This window comes from Callithrix jacchus, chromosome X (genome assembly GCF_049354715.1).
Source record: "Callithrix jacchus isolate 240 chromosome X, calJac240_pri, whole genome shotgun sequence".
NCBI lineage: Eukaryota > Metazoa > Chordata > Mammalia > Primates > Cebidae > Callithrix > Callithrix jacchus.
The window spans coordinates 18,060,453-18,085,611 of NC_133524.1; the positions used below are offsets into that span (position 1 = coordinate 18,060,453).

General features: G+C 39.7%; 2 protein-coding genes across 16 annotated transcripts in view; both read left to right on the forward strand.

Annotated features, from left to right (window-relative positions):
- NHS (NHS actin remodeling regulator) overlaps window positions 1-5,440 on the forward strand; it is a 368,567-nt gene extending 363,127 nt beyond the window's left edge. For all 6 annotated transcript variants that reach the window (XM_002762666.6, XM_002762667.6, XM_035288875.3 and 3 more), the window contains one exon: window positions 1,328-5,440. In XM_002762666.6, the coding sequence (XP_002762712.1) occupies window positions 1,328-1,934 (607 nt within the window). In that variant the 3' untranslated portion in view covers window positions 1,935-5,440. The remainder of the gene's footprint in view (window positions 1-1,327) is intronic.
- A 1,396-nt stretch (window positions 5,441-6,836) lies between these two features.
- LOC118150536 (sex comb on midleg-like protein 1) lies at window positions 6,837-24,235 on the forward strand. Of its 10 annotated transcripts, none has more exons than XM_078363897.1 (8): window positions 6,837-6,950; window positions 13,351-13,428; window positions 14,648-14,740; window positions 15,225-15,308; window positions 18,569-18,673; window positions 19,067-19,439; window positions 21,070-21,218; window positions 22,534-24,235. In XM_078363897.1, exons 2-8 carry the CDS (start codon window positions 13,396-13,398, stop codon window positions 22,666-22,668), a joined length of 972 nt encoding a protein of 323 aa, XP_078220023.1. In that variant the 5' UTR covers window positions 6,837-6,950; window positions 13,351-13,395; the 3' UTR covers window positions 22,669-24,235. The 10 variants fall into 10 exon arrangements, 8 of the variants coding, with proteins under 8 accessions (XP_078220023.1, XP_078220024.1, XP_078220029.1 ...); XM_078363898.1 differs by having other exon boundaries at window positions 6,837-6,880; XM_078363903.1 differs by having other exon boundaries at window positions 6,837-13,428; window positions 15,228-15,308; window positions 19,067-19,481.
- The last annotated feature ends 924 nt before the right edge of the window (window positions 24,236-25,159 follow it).

Below are 25,159 nucleotides of genomic sequence, written 5' to 3' on the forward strand. Positions count from 1 at the left end.
AGGTTTCTATGAACCAAAATCAGGCAGGTCTACACTTGCGAAGCTCACATTTTCTCTACTGTATGAATCTTTAAGTTGATGAAGGTGCATGCTGTCAATGCTTATCAAGGAACTGAGTTATACTGAAGATCCACCAAATTTATGCCTGCAGATTTACCACAAAAATCAATAATATGATGATGGGTATCAGGGTTCAATAGATGTATTGAGTTTGGTAACCTTAGACTTGCATTTTGTGCAGGGTTTACTTATTTATCTATTTACTTGTTTATTTACATCCCAGCAGGATTTATTTTGTTTTCTTGAGAGCTTACAGTATACAAAGCTTTAAGAGCTCCAGAGATGGTCTAGGATTTCAATTCCCCACAGAGAGTGGCTTACTGCTTAATATGCTCCTGATGCTCCTAGGAAGCTATGGGAAATGATATTTGCAGCCCAAGATGGATTGACTTAAAACATCATGCAATTATGTTTTTATATGGAGGGGTTTAAAAAGGTAGAATAATCTAATGTCTGCTGACATATCCATCACCCAGGATTATCAACTGTCAAACTAGGGCCAATGCTGTCCCATCCACACCTCCATCCACTTGCTTTCTCTGGTATTATTTGGAAGCCAACCTCAGACATCAGATCATGTCATCTATATTGCAGAGACAGAGTTAATAAGAAAAAGTTACAGTCCTTCACCCACCTGGAACCATAAGTATAGTTTAGTTAGCAGTATAGTTTTTTTTTTTTTTTTTGAGATGGAGTCTTGCTCTATTGCCCAGGCTGCTGGAGTCCGATGGCACAATCTTGGTTCACTGGAACCTCTGCCTCCCGGATTCAAGCCATTCTCTTGCCTCTGCCTACCCAGTAGCCACCCATGTATCATCATGCCCAGGTAATTTTTTTATTTTTAATAGAGCCATGTTGGCCAGGCTGGTCTCGAACTTCTGATCTCAAGTGATCTGCCTGTCTCAGCCTCCCAAAGTGCTAGGATTACAGGTATGAGCCACTGCGCTCAGCTGTTAGCAGTATAGTTTCTTAAACTTTTACAAAATATCCTCTAGAACCTCTAGCCTCCACATTATCCATTATCTGAAATGATCATCTCTAGGTCGTAATTTGTGTCCACTGGGTATCAGAGAATTTCTCTCAGACTGTGAGTGCCACAGGGACAAGGAGCATCTTACTTTTCATCTCTATAGCCCTAATACTTAGTATCCCATCATATAGGACACACTCAAAATGCACTTTAAATAGATGTGTGAATGCGACTGAATACTTCAGTTTCATAAAAATGTGGACTAAGATGTTGCCCATTTTCTCCTTTTCTCAAAAGATCCAAGAGGAAAGTACTTGGAAGAAAAGATTCTGGGGACATGGCTGTTCGAAGCAAATCTAGAGTTTCCCTCAGCAGTTGCAGCAGCAGCACCAGTTCCATCACTTCACCCAGCAGCAACGTGACAACCCCAAACAGCCAGAGGTCTCCTGGTCTCATATACCGAAATGCCAAAAAGTCCAACACATCCAATGAAGAGTTTAAGCTGTTACTGCTCAAGAAAGGCAGTCGTTCAGATTCCAGTTACCGCATGTCTGCCACTGAGATCCTGAAGAGTCCTATCCTGCCCAAACCTCCTGGGGAGCTCACAACAGAGTCCCCTCAGAGCACTGACGATGCCCATCAGGGGTCACAAGGGGCTGAGGCATTGTCCCCACTCTCTCCATGCTCCCCACGAGTTAATGCAGAAGGCTTTTCCTCAAAGAGCTTTGCCACCTCAGCATCAGCAAGGGTTGGACGTTCTCGGGCCCCTCCTGCAGCCAGCAGCAGCCGCTACAGTGTCCGCTGCCGGCTATACAACACGCCCATGCAGGCTATCTCCGAGGGAGAGACAGAAAATTCTGACGGGAGCCCACATGATGACCGCTCCTCCCAGAGCTCAACATAGACTGCCTGTGTACCAGGCTGCGTGGCAAACGCCAAAACCCTTACTCACATGAGGATGGAGGAACAGAATAGAGGACTTGGGAGAAGTCTCAACTTGATGGGGTAGCATTACTGCTAAGCAATGAATGAATTTCTAAATACAGTATGTGCTGGGTAAACAAAGCGGTTTAGACATTATTGATTAGTCTCCATGTTTTAAGTAGCTGCACTGTCTTTCATGTTTTCCTTTAGCGTAGTTTGAGTTACCCAATCTCCTTCCTTGTGAAAATAGAGGATACAAAAATGTCTAACTTTCATGACACCTAGAAAACGTTTTCCCAGAGCTGCCTATTCAGAAAATAAAGCCCTCACTGTCATTACTCTTTAAGAAGATGAAATTACTCTGGAGGTTTGGTATTTTTTTACATTGAAACAAACTAAAGCAAAATTTAGAAGAAAGAACTACACATATGTAAATACCATATTTTTGATAAAAATGTGTAAATAGATTTATCAATGATGAGTAGACGTGGTCAATAATCTACTGCACACCAACTGTTTATAAAACACACAAAAATAAAATGTAATAACTGTATTCTGTGAATACCATTTTCATATCAAATGCCATATTTAAATGTCCACCAATATGATTTCTGAGTGGTAAACCTCAAATATGAATTTTAAACTGGTGAACTAAAGGAAATCTTGAGGTCATATACTGAAATATGATTAATTTAAAATAATAAATTCAGACCTAATCATTTTTGTGACAAATTGCAGCACCAAACAAGCTAATAGCAACTCATGGCTGTGATTTGTTTGATAATTTGGACAGAATGAAAAGCATGCTTTTCTTTTTTAATCAATGAGAGAATTCATCATTCTCAACACAAAGCCCTGAACAACAGCATTTGACAGTGTCCCTTAGATTTTAATTTTTTCAACGGATTGCTTTAAAGAGAATGAGTAGGGAAAACAGTAGTTAATTTTAGGTTATGTTTTATATTAGGCTACTGGGAACATAAATAGTCATAATTAATGACTATAATCATTAAACTCCTTAAACAGTTTAGAAATTAGCTCCAGCTTCTTAAACTAACAAAAATAAAACCTAAGCATGCCACAGAGCTATTGATTAATCAGTAAGTACCTGTGATGAGTTTTCAGTGAAGCTTTCTCTCTGTGCTGATGAGATTCATGCTACCTAAAAATTAACAGAAATGACACTGTGAACAATGTAGTTGGGAAATAGGTATGTGTATATGCATTATTTATATTCATCGTTAAACTGGGAATGGGGAACAGCTCTGGTTCACAATACTACATACAACTGAGTTTTTGTCTGGTTTTACTATAGTGTCTGCTTGATGGCAAAAGGGGAGGGTGGTGGGTGGGAGAGGAAATGTCAGGGCAGGTGCTCTGATAAAATAAAGGCAGGGAAACAAGCTGAATTACTTGAAATTACTTGAATTTTCTTGTCTTAAAACTGAAAAAAAATGTAGTTACAAGTTAAAATCTGCAAATGGTTTTTACACGTCTGATTTTAACATAAATTGGAAACTTATGTCAGAAATATAAGCAGCTATGTACTTAGAATAGGTTTTGAATGGGAGAGGTAGAATGCAGAGAGAATTAAGAAGGGATCTGACTTATTAAAGACTAGAATGTGATTAGAATAATAGAACATACCAAGGTTACCAAGAAATTGACAAGCTGCTGGCTTTAAGCTTATGCAAGTGGTAGTTGGGAAAGTAGGAGGTGTGGAAGGGGATTTGCGTTTCGGATTAATTCATGTAAAATGAAGAGGGAAGCCTGGTCTAAGAAGATACTGTCTTTCAATAGAAATGCTTTCTAAACTGCTACAGATAAAGAATGGGGAATATGATTGCTGTTGTTTGTTTGTTTGGAAAGAAAAAACATTGTCTGGCTTCTTCTACTATTTGTTTTCACTACCAAACTGTATTACTAAATTTCTTGTCATCCTTGTATGTAAAATGGGTGCTGGGGGTGGAGGGGTATAAGAGGAGGGAGAGAGAATGAGAGTGTGTACGTGTGTGTGTGAGTGTGTGTGTGCGCACACACACACTGGGGATAGATACGCTACCTGGTAAAGGGTTTGAACATTTACAAAGTGTTATACTTTTTCTTAAAAGAAAATGTTTTGGGGTTTAAATAAAATGGACCATTATTTCTCATTGGAACCCATTAGTTAAGAAACCAGCATGGTTTGACACCACATGGGAACATGAATAAACCTGTCTCATGATTTGAAAAGTACACTTTGCAAAATTTTAAAAATAAAGTTTTTACACAAATTCGATAAGAAACTGTCATTTCCAGTCAGAATAGGGGATCTTTTGTAATTTTCATAAAAGCAGTTCGTTTGCAGTATGGCTTTTGTGTAGGTAGGGGTTTTTTAAGTGTGAAGAAAAAAGGTATGTGGGCTTTAAAAGTGATTCTAAATTTTCAATAGAAAACACATGAATTGGCTTTAATAAAAATGTCACCTTTTTATTATTGACATTAATTTAAGTAATGGTACCATATATTTTTAAAAATACATATTGACTTGAATTGTGAGGCAATAAGATAACTTCTATATGTAATGATCACAGAACTAACCCTTATAATATAGTTTTACTTATTTTGCTTACTCTAAAAACCTATAGCAGAGTTTCTCTATTTTATATTTCATAGATTTAAAAAACCCAAATAAAGATGGATTTAAAATTCACTGTGGAAAAGAGTACTGAGTTACAAACTGAGAAGAAAAAGCAAGAAGTTCCTGAATAATCTGGAATATTCTACATGGCTTGATTACATAGCAAACAAGACCAAGATTTAGGGCTGTCTTTAACATCACTGCCATCTTGAAGCAGGGTACACACATTAGGTATTGTGAAGAACATCAATCTGAACTTCTCTTCTGTTGTTTGCACTGACGCAATTTTTTTGTTCTTTTATGTTTATACAACATATCTATGTTGTGTAGGGGAATTTTTTTTCCTTTTTTAAAAATTCTACTTTGATATTGTTTTGTTTTTGGCTAAGTAGAGGACATGGACTAGTTGTAGCAAACAAAACATGCTGTTTGCTGTTGCCAAAGGTCAGTAATTGAGTACATTTGCTGCAGTGGCTGCAGGTAGAGAACTGGATGGTAACAAAGATTTAAAACTAAAGAAGGTTACAGTGTAACTATTTTGGTACTAGAACCAGTTCATGCTGGCCGAAAAGATAATGGTTTATGGACTTGCATCCATTTTGTATTTTTGTAATATTTGTAAATACTGACTTTTTAAATCGTTGCAAAGATGGTTTCTTTTGTAAGATGTTTTCAACGTTTACATTCAATCCAAGCCTTTGTATATTTTAGAGCTGTGCAACACTTTAAGTCTTGTATTTATTTTTAGTAAAAATGGTGACAGTTTCATTGTGAACCCCTCTCAAAAAAAAATGTATCAGAAAAGTTTAATTACCTAGAAAGTGTGTATAGAAACTGCAAATAAACGTGACTGCAATTAAACAATGGGTTTCTCTCTTCACTGTTATGTAATTGATTCCTTGGGGCTGAACAACAGTGTTTTACAGGCAACAAGACATAAGGGCAGGATCTGTTATGGCAAAAGTAGGAACAAAAAGAACATACACCAGCCTGGCCAACATGGTAAAGCCTGTCTCTACTAAAAATATAAAAATTAGCCGGGTGTGGTGGCAGACGCCTGTAATACCAGCTACTCTGGAGGCTGAGGCAGGAGAATTGCTTGAACCCAGGGTGGAGGTTGCAGTGAGCCAAGATTGCACCACTGCACCCCAGCCTTGGCAACAAGATCGAAACTCCATCTAAAAAAAAAAAAAGAAAGAAAACATATACTATATCTATAATGGGCTTTACTCTAGCTTCGTATTAGAGAGGAAAAACAATACATTTCCAACGTCCAGTATACTTTCTCAGTAGCTCTTCTCTGGGCCATGGAAAGATGTATACAGCCTTACTTTGAAATATCTAACTGCTTTGCTTCGGATAATTACTCAGACTGTCTCCTTCTCAAAATGAGAAGCCTCGATATACGTAAGACTATATGCCACTAGATAATGTCAGGTAGCCTTTATTACAATAGCAAACTTCTATGCCAGGTACTGTTCTAAGTGCTTTGCATACATTAACTCATGTAATCTCCATATTATACCCATTTTAGAGATGGGGAAGCTGAAGCATGAAGTGGTTACTTGGCTTGCCTAAGGCCATAGAACGACTGTGTGGAGCTGGGGCTCCAACCCAGTAACTCTGGCTCCAAGGTCTGTGTTAGTTCCCCAGTCCAACCTGTGGGTGCTGGAGACTGGAAATATCTTGCTCCACGTTCCTACCAGACCTATGTCAGGACCACTGCTAAGGCCCTGCCCCTCTCCTCATTCCAAGTCAATCACGGGTGTCGTCCAGGAAGCCAGTTTACCTCAATGTCTCTGGTGCCTCACAGGGCGCGGGGTGGGGACTGAAGGGCGGGATAACACTTAAAATAAAGCTTGGGATACCTCAACAATGAAGTGGGTATACCACGCCCCTAAGTGCCACAACGCCCCTTAAGGGTTGTGCCTGCGCGCCAGCCTCCTACACAGGCGCAGAAACCACTAGCAGCACTAGAGGCTTGCGACTCTCTGAAAGTTCCAACGGCTCTTTTCAACACCGCCGGCTTTGCGAAGGAAAACCTGAGGTAAGAGGCCCCGCCCCACAGCTGTCTCCGTAGCAATTTTCCGCCCTCACCCAAGGGCTGGGCGAGCGCCCGAGGATTGACCAATCAATGGTGAGGCCGGCAAATAGCAAGACTCCGATTGGTCAGCGGGTAGTCCCGCCAAGACGCCGATTGGTCAGCACGTAGTCCCTCCCCCCCACCGCGAGTGTGAAAACTCCGCGCCCCGGGAGCATTCTGGTCCGCGCCAGAGTTAGGGAATTGCTGCTTACGGGCACGCGAGGTAAAACTACTGCGAGCAGTTTTACCGTCACCTCCGGAGGTCCCGGTGATAGGCTCTGTCCCCAAAATAGGTCTGTCCAGTCGTAGTTCTTCCTCACCTTAAGCTTTCCCGTCTCGGGAGTACACGATTTGGCTTAAGGGCCGGGGCTCTCCTGAAGAGAGAGGGTTTGCTTTGCTGGGAAGAGCGAGTCTTGCATTTCGCAGCCTCAAATTTTAGCCGCGATGTGGAGGGGGGTGCTTTGGGTGGTCCCCACGGCCTCTCCCGAGTGTCTGCCCCTGTGAGCTGTGGAATTTGACAATTTCTGAAGTGCTTGGTGCTGAATTTTGGGGAAGATAGGACCGATTTACAGTTGTTCTCGTTTCGGGGAGGGAGGTGGGCGACGGGCAAGGATCCAGACTTTGTTAACAGGGCTTTGAGTTTAAAGAATTGACCAACTCCCGAGTTGATTTCCTGTCGGACTTTTCGCGGTTGAGACATAGAGTTGGGGTTTTGATGGTAACCGAGTTCCATTAGAGACAGACTGTGCAGCTTCGCTGTTTTATTTTAAATACATTAATGAGGAGGAAGAGAAAGACAAGACGTAGAGTGTTGGGGGCAGAGGCGGGAGTCGGGAGCGCCTGCGAAATCGGGGTCCCTGTGGAGCTGGGGAGCCGTCGAGGCGCGCGAGGGCCGGGCCCCCTTGCCGCGTGGTCTTTGACAGGAAAGTCTCTGATTTGGTTGGGGTCGGACCGCGTCCCTCCCCCCGCTCCCTCCTCTCCCCGGCTCTCCCGGGCTCTCCCCGGCTCTCCCCGCAGTGGGGCCGACCGGCTTCAGGTTGACTAACAGAGAGCGATTTTCCGAGCAGCTTTGCAGCGCGGCGTTTTCTAAATCGGCGCGTGGGCTGGGTGCCCTTTGGAGCCTCGCTCGTCCCGCCTGCAGCAAGTGCTGGGCGATGGGATACGGTTTTGGGGGCAGTGGAAGGGCTGCCTTTGAGAGTCCCGCAGGAAGATTTAGAAAGTGATTGTTCTTAAAACGGAGCGGCCTGGCTGTTGTAATTGCCCTGTTTTGCTGTGTGTTCCTCAAAGTGGTCCCCGCGTGAGTGGTCCCTCATTGTGAGCTGTGCCTCATGTCATGAGTTGATGGCCTTGCGCCTTGGAAGCGAATATTTATGACTTTTGAAAATGTGTTTAAAATGTCTTTAACGTCTAAAAAAGTCTCTTAGAAAACCAAATGGCTTCTTGTTGTTATGTTATCAAGAATTTAGATTTCTGTGGTAAATATGAGGTTCATTTTAAGTAAACTCATTGTTATGGGATTTGAGACTTAAACGTGAAATTAATTTTGCACAATCAAGTCATGGCTGGGCTCTTTGAAAATGTTGTAAGGCTGAAATTATTTATCTTGTGCGAAGAAGTGAGAAGGAACTAAAATGTGTGGTGTTATCAACAGCTTAGGTTTCTGTGGTAAATATAAATGAGTTTCCTTTTAGGTAAACTCATTTTTGTGGAATTTGAGATTTGAAATTGAAATTAATTTTGCACAATCTAGTCATGGTTGGGCTCCGAGAAAATGTTGTAAAGCTGTGATTTATCTTGTGAAAAAAGTGAAAAGGAACTAAAGTGTATAGTGTTAACAAGAGTAGGAATTTCTGTGGTAGATGAATTTCATTTTAAGTAAACTCATTTTTACAGGATTTGAGATTTAAAGTGAAATTGATTAATTTTGCGCAATCTAGTCATGGTTGGGATCTGAGAAAACGTAAAGCTAAAATTATCTTGTGAAAAGAAGTGAGAAGGAACTAAAATGTATGGTGTTATCAAGAGCTTCCATTTCTGTGGTAAATCTAAATGAGTTTCTTTTTAAGTAAACTCATTTTTGTGGAATTTGAGATTTGAAAGTGAAATTAATTAATTTTGCACAATCTAGTCACGACTGGCCTCTGAGAAAACGTTGTAAAGCTGTGATTTATCTTGTGGGAAAAAGTGAAAAGGAACTTAAATTTATGGTGTTATCAAGAGTTGGCTGGGCGCAGTGGCTCACGCCTGCAATCCCAGCACTTTGGGAGGCTGATCACCTAAGGTCAAAAGTTCCAGACCAGCCTGGCCAACATGGTGAAACTGGTCTCTACTAAAATTAGCCGGGCGTGGTGGCACATGCCTGTTATGCTAGCTACTCGGGAGGCTGCTTTAACCTGGGAGGCAGAGGTTGCAGTGAGCTGAGATCTTGCCACTGTACTCCAGCCTGGGTGATAGAGTAAGACTCTGTCTCAAAAAAAAGGGGAGGGGGAGTTTAGATTTCTGTGATAAATATAAGTGAGTTTCATTTTAAGTAAACTCATTTTGTGGGATTTGAGATTTAAAAATGAAATTAATTTTGCGCGTTCTAGTCATGGTTGGGCTCTAAGAAAATGTTGTAAAGCTGTAATTATCTGATGGGAAGAAGTAAAAAGGAACTAAAATTTATGGTGTGTCTATTATGAACCAGGCATGATGCTGAGAGTTTAACTGTGTCATTTTTGTCCTAAATAGCCCTGTGAAGTAGATATCATTGCAACTTTACAGGTTAGAAATTTGAGGCACAGAGAGATGAAATATTTGCCTAAAGTGAAATGGCAAATTTGGCAATTTGGACTTGGATTCAAGTGTTTCTAACTAAAGCCCAGCTCCTTGCATCATGCCCTCGTACCTAAAAGACATGACCTAATTCATTTCAGGTGCAATGTGAATGAAAATTACGTGTTATGACCCAGGCTTGTTGTCTGTGCTCCTTGTTAAATAGTTCTGTTGGATAGATGTGGTCAATACCCAAAAGCTTTTGCTATCTTTGCCAGGCATTGCTCTAAGCACTTGACATGTATTAATTCATTTAATCCTTATAATTCCATGAGGTATGTGCTATTACCATTCCCATTTTACAGACAAAAAAAAAAATGAAGCACAGAGGATTTAAGTAAGTTGTTCAACTTACTTACACAGCTAGTATGTGGGGGAGGTGGGACCCAAACCCAGGTATTCTGGCCACAAGCCTAAGGTCTTAATGCCGTTTGATGCTGCCTCTCATGTAACCAGATATGTGTGACAGTTGCCTCACAAGTCTTAAAGTGTGAGTGTTCTTGTAGTTCAGGGAAAGCCATGTCACATCCACATGGGATGATCATTGGCATAGCGCTCTTGCTTTTTGGAGGTGAAACTTGAATTAAGCCTTGAATAGGTTCTCCTGGGTGGAGACACAACAGGGTATTATGGGTAGAGGGCATAACAGGAGCAAGAAGCTCAGAGTGCAAGATTGGTGTTGATTTGCATATGTACCACAAACGTAAACATGTTGGGAGTCCAGGTACACAGTGTTCCCTGTCTACCCCAAGTTTTGACAACATTGTAATTAATCCAACTGGGGAGTTCTCTGTTCTCTGGATGTAAGAGCTTGCAACCATTGTCTGCAAACTCGCCTGTAACAGGCTACATAGTAAATATTTAGGCTTAGAACAAGCAGTCCCCAACATTTTTAGCAAGAGGGACCCGTTTCGGTTTCCTGGGGGACCGGGAGAGTGCTGGGGGTGGGGGGAATATTGTTTTGCAATGAAATTGTTTCATAAGGAGAGTGCAACCTGCACATGCAGTTCACAGTAGGGTTCCTGCTTCTGTGAGAATCTAATGCTGCAACATATCTGACAGGAGGTGGAGCCCAGGGGGCAATGCTTGTTAGCTCCTGCTGTGCAGTCTGGTTCCTAACTGGCCAAGGACAGGTACCAGGCGGTTCCCCAGGGGCTGGGGACCCCTGGCTTAGAGTAAAGGGGCAAGTGGTAAGAAGTGACCTCTGCGCGGTGGGCAGGGTCCTGATTGTGGAAGGACCTTGCAAGCCATGGTAGGAGTTTGGATTTTCCTGTGTTATTGGCAGCAGAGCTATTCCAGGTGATTTTAATAATGAAGTAAAGCTCGTAGAGTGTGGTGGTAGACTGCACCATTTACTAGCTATAAGACCTTGGTAAATTACTTAAATCAAGCTTGTCCAACCCGACTTATTTTGTTGTTGTTGTTGTTGTCATTGTTGTCCTTCTGTTTTGTTTTGTTTTGTTTTAGTCTTTCAGCAGCCTGAAGCCATGCTTTTTAGCCTCTGTCTCTAGTGATAAGTGGAAAAGGGGGATGAGGAAGGGGGTTTACTGGACCAACTAGAAACAGAAACTAAGAACCCATGAATATATTCTCTCCCTTTGACACCCCTAATAAGCGGTCTTTGCTTCAGTTTTCTCATAAGGAAAATGCGGATACTAATAGAACCTACCCTAGAGGGTTGTCAGCAATTTAGCAAGATAGAATACCTAGTCAAAGGATCAAAGGAAAGTACAAATTAAATTAGAAATAGTAATTTTAAACCGTGGTTTTGCTAAAATTTCTGTAATTGTGATGAAATGATTATCCTTCCAGATAAAAATAATTTGTCAAAACAACTCAAGGAAAGATAGGATAATTTGCTTAGCTCAATATCCATGGAGGAACTTAGAAAACGTTATCAAAGCTGGACCCAGAGAGTTTCTTTTTGTTTAATTCAACCCTTTAGAGCACAAAAATTCTGGTGTGATGTAAACATTTTTAGAGCATAGAAAGAGATGAAAGGCTTCCCAGCTAATTTTTCAGAGCAATTTTGATACCAAGTGTTAATAATGTATCAATACTGATTCATTAATTGTGAGAAATATACCATCTCACTAATGTAAGATCTTAGAAATAGAGATGCAAACAATTTCTAAATAAAACACCAACAAATTGAATGTTGTTCTTTATAATCAGCTGGACCCCTCACCCCCAGAACATTAAGAAATGTATTAATACGTTGTATCAGTAGGTCAAAGGAGAAAAGCGATTTAGTCATCTGATGCCAAGAAAGCGATTTGGTACTATTTATCTGTCTTGGTTTTAAAACTACATGCAGGACCGGCAGGATACCACCTTAGTTTAGTTTAGAACATCTGGCTGACCCCAACAGCCCTCCTTAATGGGAAGAAGTAGAGGAGAGTTTTCAAACGTGGATACCTATTCGTTGTTTCTACTTCTAGGAATTTATCCCATAGAACTACTTCCACAGGTGCAAGACTGTTGTGCAGTGTTCTTTGTAAGAGCAAGACTTTAGAAGTAACTTGAATATCTATGAATTTATGAATTGGGGACTGGTTTAATAAATCATGGCATATTTATGAGATAGACCACTAAGAAGTCATTACAGAAACTACAGTAAATCTAAAAGTATTGATTTGGAAAGATTTTCTACCGTAGGTTACTTTTGCCTGTTTTTGAGTTTAATGTCAGTTGAGTCATATACTATATTCTCTTTTTTGTGTCTGGCTGTTTTTAAACTCAAGGTTATGGTTGTGGGATTTGGCCTTCCTGTGTGTGGCAGTAGTTGGTTTATTCTCATTGCTGTGTAGTTCTTTTGTATGAATATACCACAATTGAATTACTCATAGCTTGTGTAAGTCTTATGGCCCGAAAAACTCAAATAGTTTAAAAAGTGAAATTTGATTGAAGTTAGAGCTCCAATTAGAGGTATTTTACAACTTGATACCTCTATGCAACATTAGTGTGCATTTATCTAACTTGAGTTCTCCCATCATCTTTATCCCCTTTTGATTTCTCTCTTTTGGGCTCATGGTCATTAGTATCTCCACTATAGAATGGTCATTAGTATCTATACTATAGAATGAAAGGGAAACGGGAAAAGAGATGAAACTTGAATCCCTTACTTGTGCCTCTCATTACTGCTCTGGCTCAGGAAGGATAAAGTGAAGTAGTTCTTTTATTAACATACCCTTCCCAGTAACTGGGATGCAGACCTTCAAAGCAAATCTCTAGTACAAGATATAATCTGATACGGTTGTAGCCAGTATCTTCTATTTCCATAGTTAAGTGATTCAGAGCCATAACTGAACCTTCCTAATTCTAGATTGTTTGGCTTGCCTTTCACAGCCATTTATTTAGGTTTCATATGCAATGTAATAAGGCAATCCTAACTTGAAAACTGAAATGGACCTTAGAGATCGTCTCAGCTGGTATTCAAAACCTGGTGCATGGGAAGATGGTGTCTCTCATGGGCTGTCCAGCCCACATACTGGTGGGGTCTCAATCCAGAATAGACGCCTGGCTTACATTTTGGAGGCAATGTGTTCTCCTTAGGCAAGAGCCTTTTGGAGCTCCTTTACAAAAGCAGTTGGCCCTTATGTTCTCTTGTTCATTTGTTTCCAGTATTTACTCTGTAGGCTTTAAGTTACTAAGCAGTTGGTAAATGTGTTTGATTCGATTCTTATTTCTAGTCATGGGCAATATAGCCCTTCAGTTTTAAAAGATTTATTCTAAATTGGCCATGGAAGAAATCTGGTTTTGTCACTTTTTAAAACTCAACCCAAAGTCCAATTCAATTTGAATTAGCATTTTGAGAGCATATCCGTATTATTAAGGTAGTAAGGATATGAAGTAACTTTCTTATGCATTGCTTTTCAGGAGTAGAGGTTTGCCACTATCAGGTAACTAAGCAGTATCACAAAAATGATGTCTAGCAACTCCAGTGAAGCTGATGTGGTTTGTATTCTAATTGAAAATGCGTCTTTGTTCTTTTTATTGTGCTATACTTCTATTCTAAATTTAATTTTATATAGTAAAATGCATAGGTAATTGAATTTTTGTTATGTATTTTGGCAGTAATATATAAAGCTCTTGTGACAATTTGTGTTCAAGTTTCTTTGTGAACACACACTTAAATTTCTTTTGGGTCAACAGAAGTTGAATTACTAGGTTATGGAGTTCCGTAAATTTAACTCTGTGAGAATCTGCTGAACAGTTTTTCAAAGTAGTTGTGCTGTTTTTACATTTCTGTTATATTCTTCTATATTTCTTAATCCTTCAAGTTGAATCAGTATATAGATTATTAAACTGCATCTAATTTGGCTTAACAGAAAACACCTTTTTTTAGTTACATAAGGACATAGATAGTAATGCTACCTAAGTAGTCTAGGCAATTCTCTTAACTACTATCAGTTCTACTGTTTTTCAAAAATCTTTGAAGATAATGTTAAGTGCCTAACAAGAGTCATTTTTCTCTGACATAACTATGTAAAAGCACTTTGAAAAGCATGAGGCGCTGTACAAGAGTAGGATAGTATATTTTTAAAAATACTGAACTGTAACCTAATTCCATATTTTTTGTAATTTCTATCATGTATTTTCAAACAAAAGCATACATAGCTACCAAGTATGTTGATTTTAAAATTATTCCTATACATCATAATTCATTCTTAGAATGAAGAGTTATTATATTGAAGTGTAACGGTTATTCACTACTTACTTATTTATACCCTATCTTATTTTAAAAAGTTTTAAGGTACTTTAGAGATTAATTTATGAAGAAAAATAGGTGCTCAGATGTTTTCTGTCTTGTCCACAGAGGGGCACTGTTGGACTATTTAGAAATCAAAAACCATATAACATTTATTTTTTTGTTCATGGTTAGAAACACTTGCTTTTAAAGTAGTTCTGGTGCTAAAGGACTGGTCTTTCTACCATGAAGCATATAAAGGGTTAAGCTTAGTGAAAACTGTTATCTTAAGTATTGTTGGGTTAATGAGAACACAGTTCCGCAAACACATCTTTTTGTAGTCATAGTATTTACAATGAGCAAAGTTCCTTTGCTATCACAAATAGCCCTTTGTAAAAGCTTCTTGAAAGTGAAATTAAACCCTCAACTTTTCTTTTAGTTCTGTCTTTCATCTTTCCTTTTAATTTGTTGATAAATCTTCCTCAGATAAAAACAAGAATATCTACTTATGATGATGACAACACTGTTCTTTATACATACGACACAAAACATAAATTTGCAAATGAAACAAAAACTGAGGTAAGTAGTGTTAATTGCTAATTGCCAAATATATTAACACTTGCTGTTTTAAAGAAAAAAATTTAAATTCCTCATATACTATGGAGTTCCCATAAACTCACAATCAAGAAAATATCTCTCCCCTGAATTTGAATGCTTTCTTTCATCAGAGAATGAGCACTTAACCATTTTACTTTCCCCTTTTTCTTATATAGTAGAAAATTAAGAGTAGTTTTGTACTCACTTTCAGTACAAAACTCTAAACCTGGATTCTTCCGATATAATAAATTCTTTTATTGCCTCCTTCCTCAATTGTCAGTTATCATTTTCATTCTCATCTAAATGTGAATTTCTTAAATCTCTGCTTTAGATTAAGACTTCTGAAAACCATTAAAAAGTTGGTTATAAATAAAAACAATTTAAATAAATAAATATAGTTCCCCTCGCCCCTGGTGTTCGGTTTGACGTTACAGAAAGAAAGCATTAACCACTTTAAAACTACTAGCAGGAACCGATTACTGTAGCTGATGCATCCTGTAATACTGAAGAGCAACCGAAGTCAGTGTATGATGTCCTTACCTATTGCCAGGTATGGAAGTTCTGTCTCTTCAGTGTAGTCCTCTAAAATGTTAAGCAAAAATTCTCCTTATCTCACATAAAAGGAAAGCGTACAATTAATTGAAATTTTGCCTGTCAAATTATTTATGATTATCATTCCGTTGTGATTATTTTTTAAAAACAATTTCTGGTTAGAGCCGCATTTCCTGGTGACATTTTTGAAATAGCAACATGTAGATTTTGTAGCTTTTTAAAAAGCTCATTACCAACCAAATGTAGTTGAGTCTCTTTCATCTGGATTGCTCGGTATTGAATTAGTCTCCCCTACAAAATCCTTAAAGGAAATTAACTGATTTGGATGAACTTTAGTATGTGCCTAAATGCACATCAAGATATCTCAGTGGAAACAAAATGGCAGCCCATCAAGGTTTATAAAGAAACATACCTAAGGTAGTTTTGGGGGGAGTTGTAAGAATCACCATGTTGGTAGAGATGTGATTACTGGGAATTTTGTAAGTTGAGTACCCCAGAGGTAATAAAGGCTTATTTAAAAAAAACGTTTCTTACCATATATAAGATTTCTTGAATGGAATAAGCTAACATGCTTTGGAAACTAAAATTGTTTGGATGTTTATCATGATCATGGGTAAGAACAGAACTGGAGTGCTTCCAAGGGACACATAGAGTCTTGTGGGGAAGTGGGTGCAGAGGCTAGCTGGGGAGGGAGGGAGCGGGTTCTCCCCAGCCTGCCTCCCCCTGCACTGCTAGGTTAGAGTCCCCTTTAGCGAGCCTGCACGCTGAGGTGGGAGATAGCATCTGTTGGAGGAGGTGCCCAGGGCCATGGTCAGCCTGAAATGGCCCCAAGGGCCCTTCTCCATTCCTCCCAAGCGACTGGCTCTTTCTTCACTTATCCATTCTAGATCACAGGGGTGTCGCTGCAGCCTGCCTTGTTCTTTCATCCCAGTTCCCTCTTGAGTCCACCTCCCTCCTGCTTAGGCTGGGAGCAGAGGAGGACACTCTCTGCTGGCCGTCCCCTGCCTACCTCAGTCCCATAGTCCTGCCTCTTCACTCCTGGAGACAGTGGAGCACCTGGGGCAGTCCTCCCTTCCAAGTCCTCATATCTGTCCCCATAGTCAACCAACTACCCCCATGCTCAGCCTTCTGACCCCTTCACGACCATTTTAGTGACCAGGGATGACACCCTCACTGCTTTCTGCATCTGGTCCCCTCCCCGAACTCAGAGCTGCCCCCATCGGGCATCCCTCTCTCTCCTCTGGCTCCAGTCCCATTCCCTCCTTCCCCTCTATAAGATCTCCCACAGCTTGGAGAAGCCACTTTTCTTGCCTCCCATCCCTCCTTTCCTGTCATCCTCACTCTCTCCTTACCATGACAGCCCCATTCCTGGAACGTCATTGATACTTTCTGTCTCCACACCTGGCTTCCTGTTTTTCTCTGTGGGTATTTTTGAACCTGTTGTTCCTTCCGCCCTGTAAGCCCTTACATGCATCCTCACCTGCTAAGCACCTTCTCATGTTTTAATTCTCACCTCAGACCTCACCTCCTCTGAAAAGTACTCTATGACTGCCAGCCTGGGTTAGGCCCGCTCTTCTCTGCATGCTTAGCCTCCTGTTCCTGCCTGTGTCACGATGCTGGTAATAACACTAGTAACTAGTAACACTGAGCACCGTTGAACTGGGCATAGTGTAGTGTTGTTTCTCTTAGCATTAACCTAATACTATAGCAAGGTTCTCATCCTCAAGAGAACCCTGAGAGAGATTTTCATCCCGATTCCCTACATGAGGACATTGAAGCACAGAGAGGTTAAGTAACCTGCCCAGGGTCACAGAGCCAGTAAATGGCTGGACTCTAGTATTTGACCCCAACCATGTTCCCCTAGAGCCTGCACTGTATATCTCAGTGTCGCAGCCCAGTGGTTCTCACCGGGGACATCAGAATCACCTGGGGGCTTGTGAAAACATAGATTAGACCACTGCCCCTACTCCCAGAGTTCCCGGTTCCATAGGTCTGGGGTACAGCCTGGAATTTGGCATTTCTGATGAGCTTGCGGGTGATGTTAATGCCACCGTTTTGTCGACCACACTTTGCAAACCACTGTTCCAGGCTATTAATCACTTTGTCTATTGGAATTCTCTTTTTACTTGTCTCTCCCCCAGCTGAGATGGCAGTTCCTCTAGGAGAGGAGCTTTTTGTTTGGTTTTAAATAGGGTGGGGTCTCACTCCATTGTCCTGGCTAGAGTGGGGTGGCACAGGGACAGCTCACTGCAGCCTCAACTTCCCAGGCTCAGGTGATTCTCCCACCTCAGCCTCCCTAGTATCAGGGACTACAGGCATACAGTGCCACACTTGGCTAATTTTTTGTATTTTTGGTAGAGACGGAGGTTTCGCCATGTTGCCTAGGCTGGTCTCTAACTCTTGAGCTGAAGCCATCCACCTGCCTCAGCCTCCCAAAGTGCTGGGATTACACCTGATCAGGAGCCTTTTTTCAGTCCATGTTCTCAACACCTAGCAAAGTAGTTCTGCCAGGTGGTAGGCTGTCAATAAAGGTTTAGTTGAATAAATGAAAGAATTAATGAATGAATTAATGAGGAAATGTTTCTGGCCCTTTGTTAAGTATATTTTTCTTTACCCAAAGTTTCTGCGTATTTCAAGAATTCTCAGATTTTTATCAGTCTCCTATGTGCTTGACTGGCGTATAAATCTCATGTGTACTCCATGGTTTTGTAAGGTTAATTACTGGCTGCATGATTTAAAAGTACTTTGAAGCCAAAAGTCACATCTGTTATATTTGGTTCAGTGTTCCTTCTGGAGTGGAACACTTGCTGTCTATAATATAGACTTCATATTTGTAGATATATGAACATATATGTTACATATGAACATTATAAAGTGAGTCTTTGTTCTTTTAGCAGATTTGAGCATTTCTTTCCTAAAATAGCACCTTCCTTGATGTGCAGTGTCTCCATCATCAGTGTGCTAGTGTAGAGGCACTGTAGCACATTCATTCGCCACCATTAGAGCTTCCTCAGTGCCGACATGGGGTAGAGCAGGGGAAGAGACATTGGGGCTCCTGAACTCAGCCTATTGGCTCTGTGTCACCTACAGCCAGGCCTTGAATAGAAGCAAGACATTTCTGATGGCTTGAGAACTTTTGCTGTGTCTAGCAGTTGACATTTGACTTAATGGTATTTTCATGTTACTATTCTTTGAAATAGAAACTACATTATATTATACACTGTATACCTATTATATAACTATACTGTATTGTAATAGGTTATATATGATGCTATCCAAAACCTGGATAAGAAGATTGATGGCATTAGCAAAAAAGTTTCAAAAATCCAACGTTTCAATGCAAAAGCAGGGTCGACGAATCGCGTAAGTGTTATAAAAAACATTTTTACAACTATGATAAACCTTTGGTTTGTAAAGATGCCAATCAGCTAGAAGTGAGAGAGTACCAGTAACTGTGTGAGATTAGCAAGGCATGTCTATCCTTGTAGATGGAGACTACTGACTCTCGGTTGGGAGAATGCCGAAGTTTAGGTTTGATAACTTGAGACACTGCGTATTTTTATGTTTGTAACTATCATGTGTAAAATACAATTAAAATGTAGAATTGAAGAAGAATCAATTATATACTCAAAAAGGAGCATTTATTTTTAATAATGTAAAGCAAAGTTGCATGGAAAATAAGTATTAATGTATTTACTACTCATTTTACTACTTTTTTACTCACCGTTGGTTGATGCTGTGTTTCTGTGATTTCAGAAGCCATCTGGCTTTGGATATGGATATGCATACAGAAATTATTCTTGCCTGCTTGCTAAAAAGCTTAAACTCCAGAAAATGAAGAAAAGTCAGGCTTACGAGACATTCTCCTACTCTCAAAGTTATAGTCCCACTTCACCGGTGGCAGTGCGGGCAGATGATTCCCAGAGCAACAATCCAGCACCATCCTTTCACATGGAAGAATACCAGCGAGCTGAGCCGGAGGAGGACCCAGTCCTCAGCTGTACTCCGAGTCCAGTGCATCCCTCAGACCACTCTGAGCATGGTTTTCAACCGTCTTATGCATCTGATGGTGCAATGCCTGGCTCTTCACGGCCCTACCGTGGCAGCACTAGGGTTAACAGCAGCCAAGGCAAGTACTCACCTGACCGCTCTTTTGCAGTACCACTTTCAGGTATGCTGGCCCAGGGAGAGCCCAGTTCAGTACATGCCCCTGAGATGATGAGTTACTCAGCTTTAGTGGAGAATAGGCACATTGTATCATCTCTCTGCTTCCGTTCTGGTTTTGGTGAGGTTGAAATGCTGTATCTACAAGTAGCACTATTTTACCTGCATTTATCAACATCCTTGATGCAAACTAATTGAAGCTGCTCATTTCCTATTTTGAGGGCTGGTTTTAGGTTATATTCAGAATGATGACTAACATTTATTGAGTGTCTATTATGTGCAAGGCACTGTGCCAATCAACCGACACCCCTCTTCCCCACTTATAATGACACCATGGTGTTGGCACATTTCTTACCCTGTCCCCAAGGTCACAGAGCTGATGAGTAGCACTTCTAGAGCTCTGCCTCATTGTGATTTTTAAAATCTTCTATTTTTCTTTACTCTTTCCCTAGATAAATAAAAAACACTCCTGAGATGGCAGCAGCCCAGATGATAGGGAAGAAAGGGTATGCTTTGGCTAATTCATTCACACACACACACACACACACACACACACACCACACACCACACACCACACAAAGATCAAATTGTGTTGTTGGTCTTGGTTGGAGAAACAAATTTCCCTAACTAATTATGAAACCCACTTTAGTCATCACACACTAATTTTAGGGAATCGAACACTCTGGGTGAGTAAAAGAATACTTAGCAGTACACAAAGAAATTTCAACACAGCTTAGTATAGAGCGTAGCTAAAACTTTCTGAAGTATGAGCACTTAAATTGTCTCATAACTCAGTTATTTCTTTTTTTTTAACATATAAACCTTTGACCAAAATCTCTATTACTATGCAATTAAGCATGAAAGAGGAATTAAATAAAATGTTATAGTTACTTCTGGCCTAGTTTAGCAGAAAGCAATCTTGTCTTCTTCAAAGTGCACATTAGCACGTAGGCCATCAGGGACAGGAATCTAAAGAGTAAAGTGATACTAAAAATAACCTTATTGAATACATGGTGAAGATTTGATAAAAGGACTGATTTGGTTCTTAAAGATAATGGGGTTGTTATTGAGGTTCATTTATTAAACAAATTTAAGCAATTATAAAACTGTAAATTTGGGGAATTATATTTAGCTAGTATTTTATATTTATTAATTTATATTTAGCTAGTAAAATCAGCCTAATCTAGATAGACCAAGAGAGAGATTAGGAGAGAAATTCCTTGAAATACTTGAAGTAAGAGGCTAGATTAACCTAATTTTACCCAAGTGACAGATCTTTTGCCATATTTGCCTGTGGCCAAAGAAGACTTGATTTGCTTCATCTGTGTTATGATCTTTGAAACTTTAAGGTAACGTCTGAACCTGTCTTTGCTATCTAGGGAAGGTCAGATGGGACGCTCTTGTGTAGACATCCTCACATCATCTTTATATAGACTTTCACTAGATTTTACAGTTGGAGTCTTGACTCCTTGCTAGGAACATCACAGAAGGTTTTAACAAAGACACCATTCCTCCCTTCCTAACATCTGTACTTTCAGGATAATAATCAGGACAAGTGTGATTTATCTTTTTTTCTTTTCTCCTCTCCATTGAAGTTATAAGTGTACCAGTGGACAATGACATGTATTTAGAGGACAACTTCATTAAGCACCCTGCAACATGGTCGGTGGAAGCAGTGGTCCTATTTCTGAAGCAAACGGATCCTAAGACATTATCCCCTCTTGTCGATCTCTTCAGAAACCATGTAATATATCTTTTGATCCTGTTTTGTTGCTGTAATGTCTTTGAATGACCTCTGTTCAAGCCTTTCAGCTGGATACTGTGTGAATAGTGGGTGAACCCTATCAACTGATTTTTCCATGTCAGAAAGGTTATTTTGCCCCAGGTTAGCCTTAAATGGTAGGCTAATAGTCTGTTCTTCAAATGGGTATCAAAGTGCCTAAACTACAAACTGCCTCAACTTCTCAAGACATGATGATTCAGCATGGCCACTCAGGTGTACCTCCCCTTTGTAAGGACAGATACAATGATCCTCCCGCATCTGCTCCCAGCTGGGCACCAGGACCACGAGGAAGAGGGGTTAAGCACAAACTATCATAGAGTAACCTTCTTTCTATATAACCGGTGATTCAACAACTGATTCTATTTGCCTTATTATTGATGATTTGTGATGCTAATACCCTCTTGCTATTACCAGATCATTTACAAAGTAATATCCTAGGCCAAAGTTTTATAAGATTCGGTTTCTTTAATTTTGAGTTATGCTCAGTAGAAAAAATATGGAAGGTGCCAAACAAAGATTGTACTATAAGAGATTTCAGGTCTTTTCAGATAAGGTTGTACTATAAGGGATTTCAGATCTTTTCAGATAGTGTTAAATGAGTGAGATTTTATTTTTAAACTGGAACATATAAAACCAAGTCATATGCTTCAGCAGCTTAAGTTGCTCAGTTAAGATAAGGAATTTTAAAAGGATGCTTTGTGACTATGAAGAAATATTTTCACACTGTATCCTAACAAATAAAATTAGTAGCCACATAGCTGACTTTCAGTATAGTAAGAAAGTTGGTCATTAGTTTTAGCATCTAATTAGCTTCAGACAACGAATTCACATTCATGGTAAAGACAACATTGTATAGACATTTATAGTTTGCACTGATGCTGACATACTCATCTTCCCAGCCCTTCTCAGAAATTTAATGACCATCTGAAATTCATTTTTGCTCTTCTTGGTCTTTACTATTTTGTCATGGATGTGTAGTATTTTATTCAACCTGGAGTATGTATTTAAAGTTAAGTTTGACACAGTTTATTTTTTAAGATATTAGGTTAAATTTCCTTTTTCTTAGAACTTGAAGTGCGTTCATACATTACCAAGTGGTGCTTCACTGTATAAGTTACATTTTTAATAGTGTTCATAAAGCAGATGCATATTCAGAGAATATACATCTGCAATGAACTGTTCTCTAGTTTGCTTTACATGTTCTCATAAAGAACTAACTGCTCTGTTGAAAATATGGAAGCATTACTAATTATTGTTAAGTTTCTTCTCTCCACAGGAAATTGATGGGCAGGCTCTGCTCCTACTCACGAGCGACGTGATGCTGATGTACTTGGGTCTGAAGCTGGGAACGGTCATGAAGCTATGCTACTACATTGAACAACTTAAACAAGGAAAATGCTTTCAAAATTAAAAAAAAATCGTTGTACAAATTTAGATTGGGCCAACTTCCAGAGATACCAATGCCTTAGTAGTGTAGAATCATTTTCTGCCCTTTAGTCATTTTTGGTTTTTAGAAAGTATCTCTCAAAATATAGCCAGAATTGTAGAACTATGTTATAGTCCAGTCTACTACTTTCAAAACCATTTAACTGCTAGATAATATTAGAATAGTCCAATAGGAAATTCATTCTTTATAGGTCTTAAAAATTACTCTTATTATATTGTTTACAAATATTTCATGCAAGAAATGGAAAATAAACCCCTTTGATTCTGGTTCATCTTTATACAGAGAACTAAGACAGCTAAGAGAGGTATTATCAGGGGTTGGCAACTTCCATGATGAAATCTATGGGGATTTTTCCTCAGAAGAGAATTTAAAGGTGTACCCATAGATAGCTCTTTCTGAAGTATTTTGTCTGTCTGATGCTGCCATGTTCTACCAGTTTCCAGAAAGAGAATAGTCATATAAGTTATTTTTCTTTCTGCTATTATTTGTCTACAAGTTTTACTCAGTTTTAGAGAAAAAAATAAGCTTAAAAACTTTTATGAAGTGCTCTTAACAGTTTTTAGATAAACTATATGATAGATAGAATGGTTATTTAATGCAAGAAATATAGTACAAGGGTGGTTTCAATAAAGTCTGACTACTTTTCCTCCAAAAAAACTATTCTTCTAAAACTTCCATATTTTGGCTAAGTTTGGACATTTAACTACACTTTCATTGTTTGCACCTCTCTATAAAGATACCTCTGTCTAACCTTTTAAGATATATAACCTTATTTTATGTGTTTATTCTTTATATAGATAGTATTTTATATTTTATTCTAACCTGAAATATACACACAAGTAATTTTTTTTTAATTTATAATGGCATTTTGTATTCCCCCAGAGGTAGGATGAGCCATATATTTGTAAGATGTTTTATTTTGTGAAATCTAAGTGGATAATTTGCCATCGTTATTACCTCTCAACTTGCTTTTCAGAGGACAAGAAACAATCTGTGGATTGGTTTCCATACAGGGAAGTTCTCTGTCCTATGGAATATTTCTAATTTGCTTAGTTCTGAGCCATTTATCCTGCTACACTTTGAATGATACATTAATTCAGACTAATGTTTGAGGGCTTTATTTTGTAAGTTAGAACTTTCAAGTGAAACATATTCAGCACTATTATTTCATTATAAATGTATAACATGTTTATTACATTGCATAACAAATAAAAGGTTTATAAGCTATGAGAATTGGTGCTGTCACCATTAACCACTTAAAAATGTGAAGAAAATGTTCGTCAGGGGCAATAATGTACCTTTTCTTGTTAGAAAACCAAATATACTTTAGACACGACTGCAACTATTTACAGAATAGCTTCATCTATGTTATTTCTTAAATGTCATAAGATTCTTACTTAAACTTGGTCTTCTTTCAAAGTGTTTCTATGAATATGCTCTACCCACTTGAATAGTCCTTCGGTGTTTACATAAATACTATGTTTTGCAGTTTTCATATTAAAAAAAATAAAGTTAAATAATCTCAACGATTCATTTAAAGGCTTAGATGTGATTTTATTTATCATCACTGCGTTATATTAATGCGTGAATTGGTTGGAACTGAAACAGCCACTCTAGTAAGCTTGCGGCTTTCCGTGTCCAAAATACTTGAGTTTTAAAACCTGCCCAGATTCTACCTGTAAACAGATGCCTAAGAGCCAAGGGCTGATTTCTTACAGGGGTCTCCAATGAGACCCCAGGGGGGCTGTTAGAACTTCAGTCGATGAGCCGTATCTGTGGTCAGAGCCTTTATTCCTTATGATATCATCAGTGATGCGAGTGTGCTAGAAAACGCCAGTGCCCCGAGGTATCTCACCCCATCTGAGTCCGTACGCCTGGCTGGCAACTCCGGCTGCCCTTTTACCACTGGGGGCCAGAGGCTGCCTCCTGGATGCACCTGCTGTTGGCCCTCTGCCTCCAGATGGCCCAGCTGTCCCGGCAGGATGCCCTTGGAGGACTGGGGTTCCAGTTGCATAGCCTCACTTACCCTACCCCTGTCCCCGTCTCCAGGAGCTGCGGCTACAGCTGAGGAACCCAGAAACCCTCACTGCTCTTGCTCCACAGCATCGTGTCCTGTGATTTCCTGGAGACAACGGGGTCCTTACCGGGGCTCCAGGGCTGATGCTCAGCGGCTAGAATGGGAGTGTTGATTTGAGTGATCTGAGACTTGAGTGATTTGGGGCCCCTTTTCCCCTCCCATCTGGCTTGTAAACTTTTAGTCCATAGACTATTATGCCATATTACCCTTCCTGTGAATTTTCCAGACTTGAAATGATCTTCCTCTGGCTTTCCCTCTCATTCCATCCTTTTCTACTCTGTAGCCCACAGAATTCTGCACCTGGAGCTCTAAGACCTTCCAGGCACACCTAGAATTTGCTTTGGCCTTTCGTCTGTGATTTCTCATTGTTGAAATGTC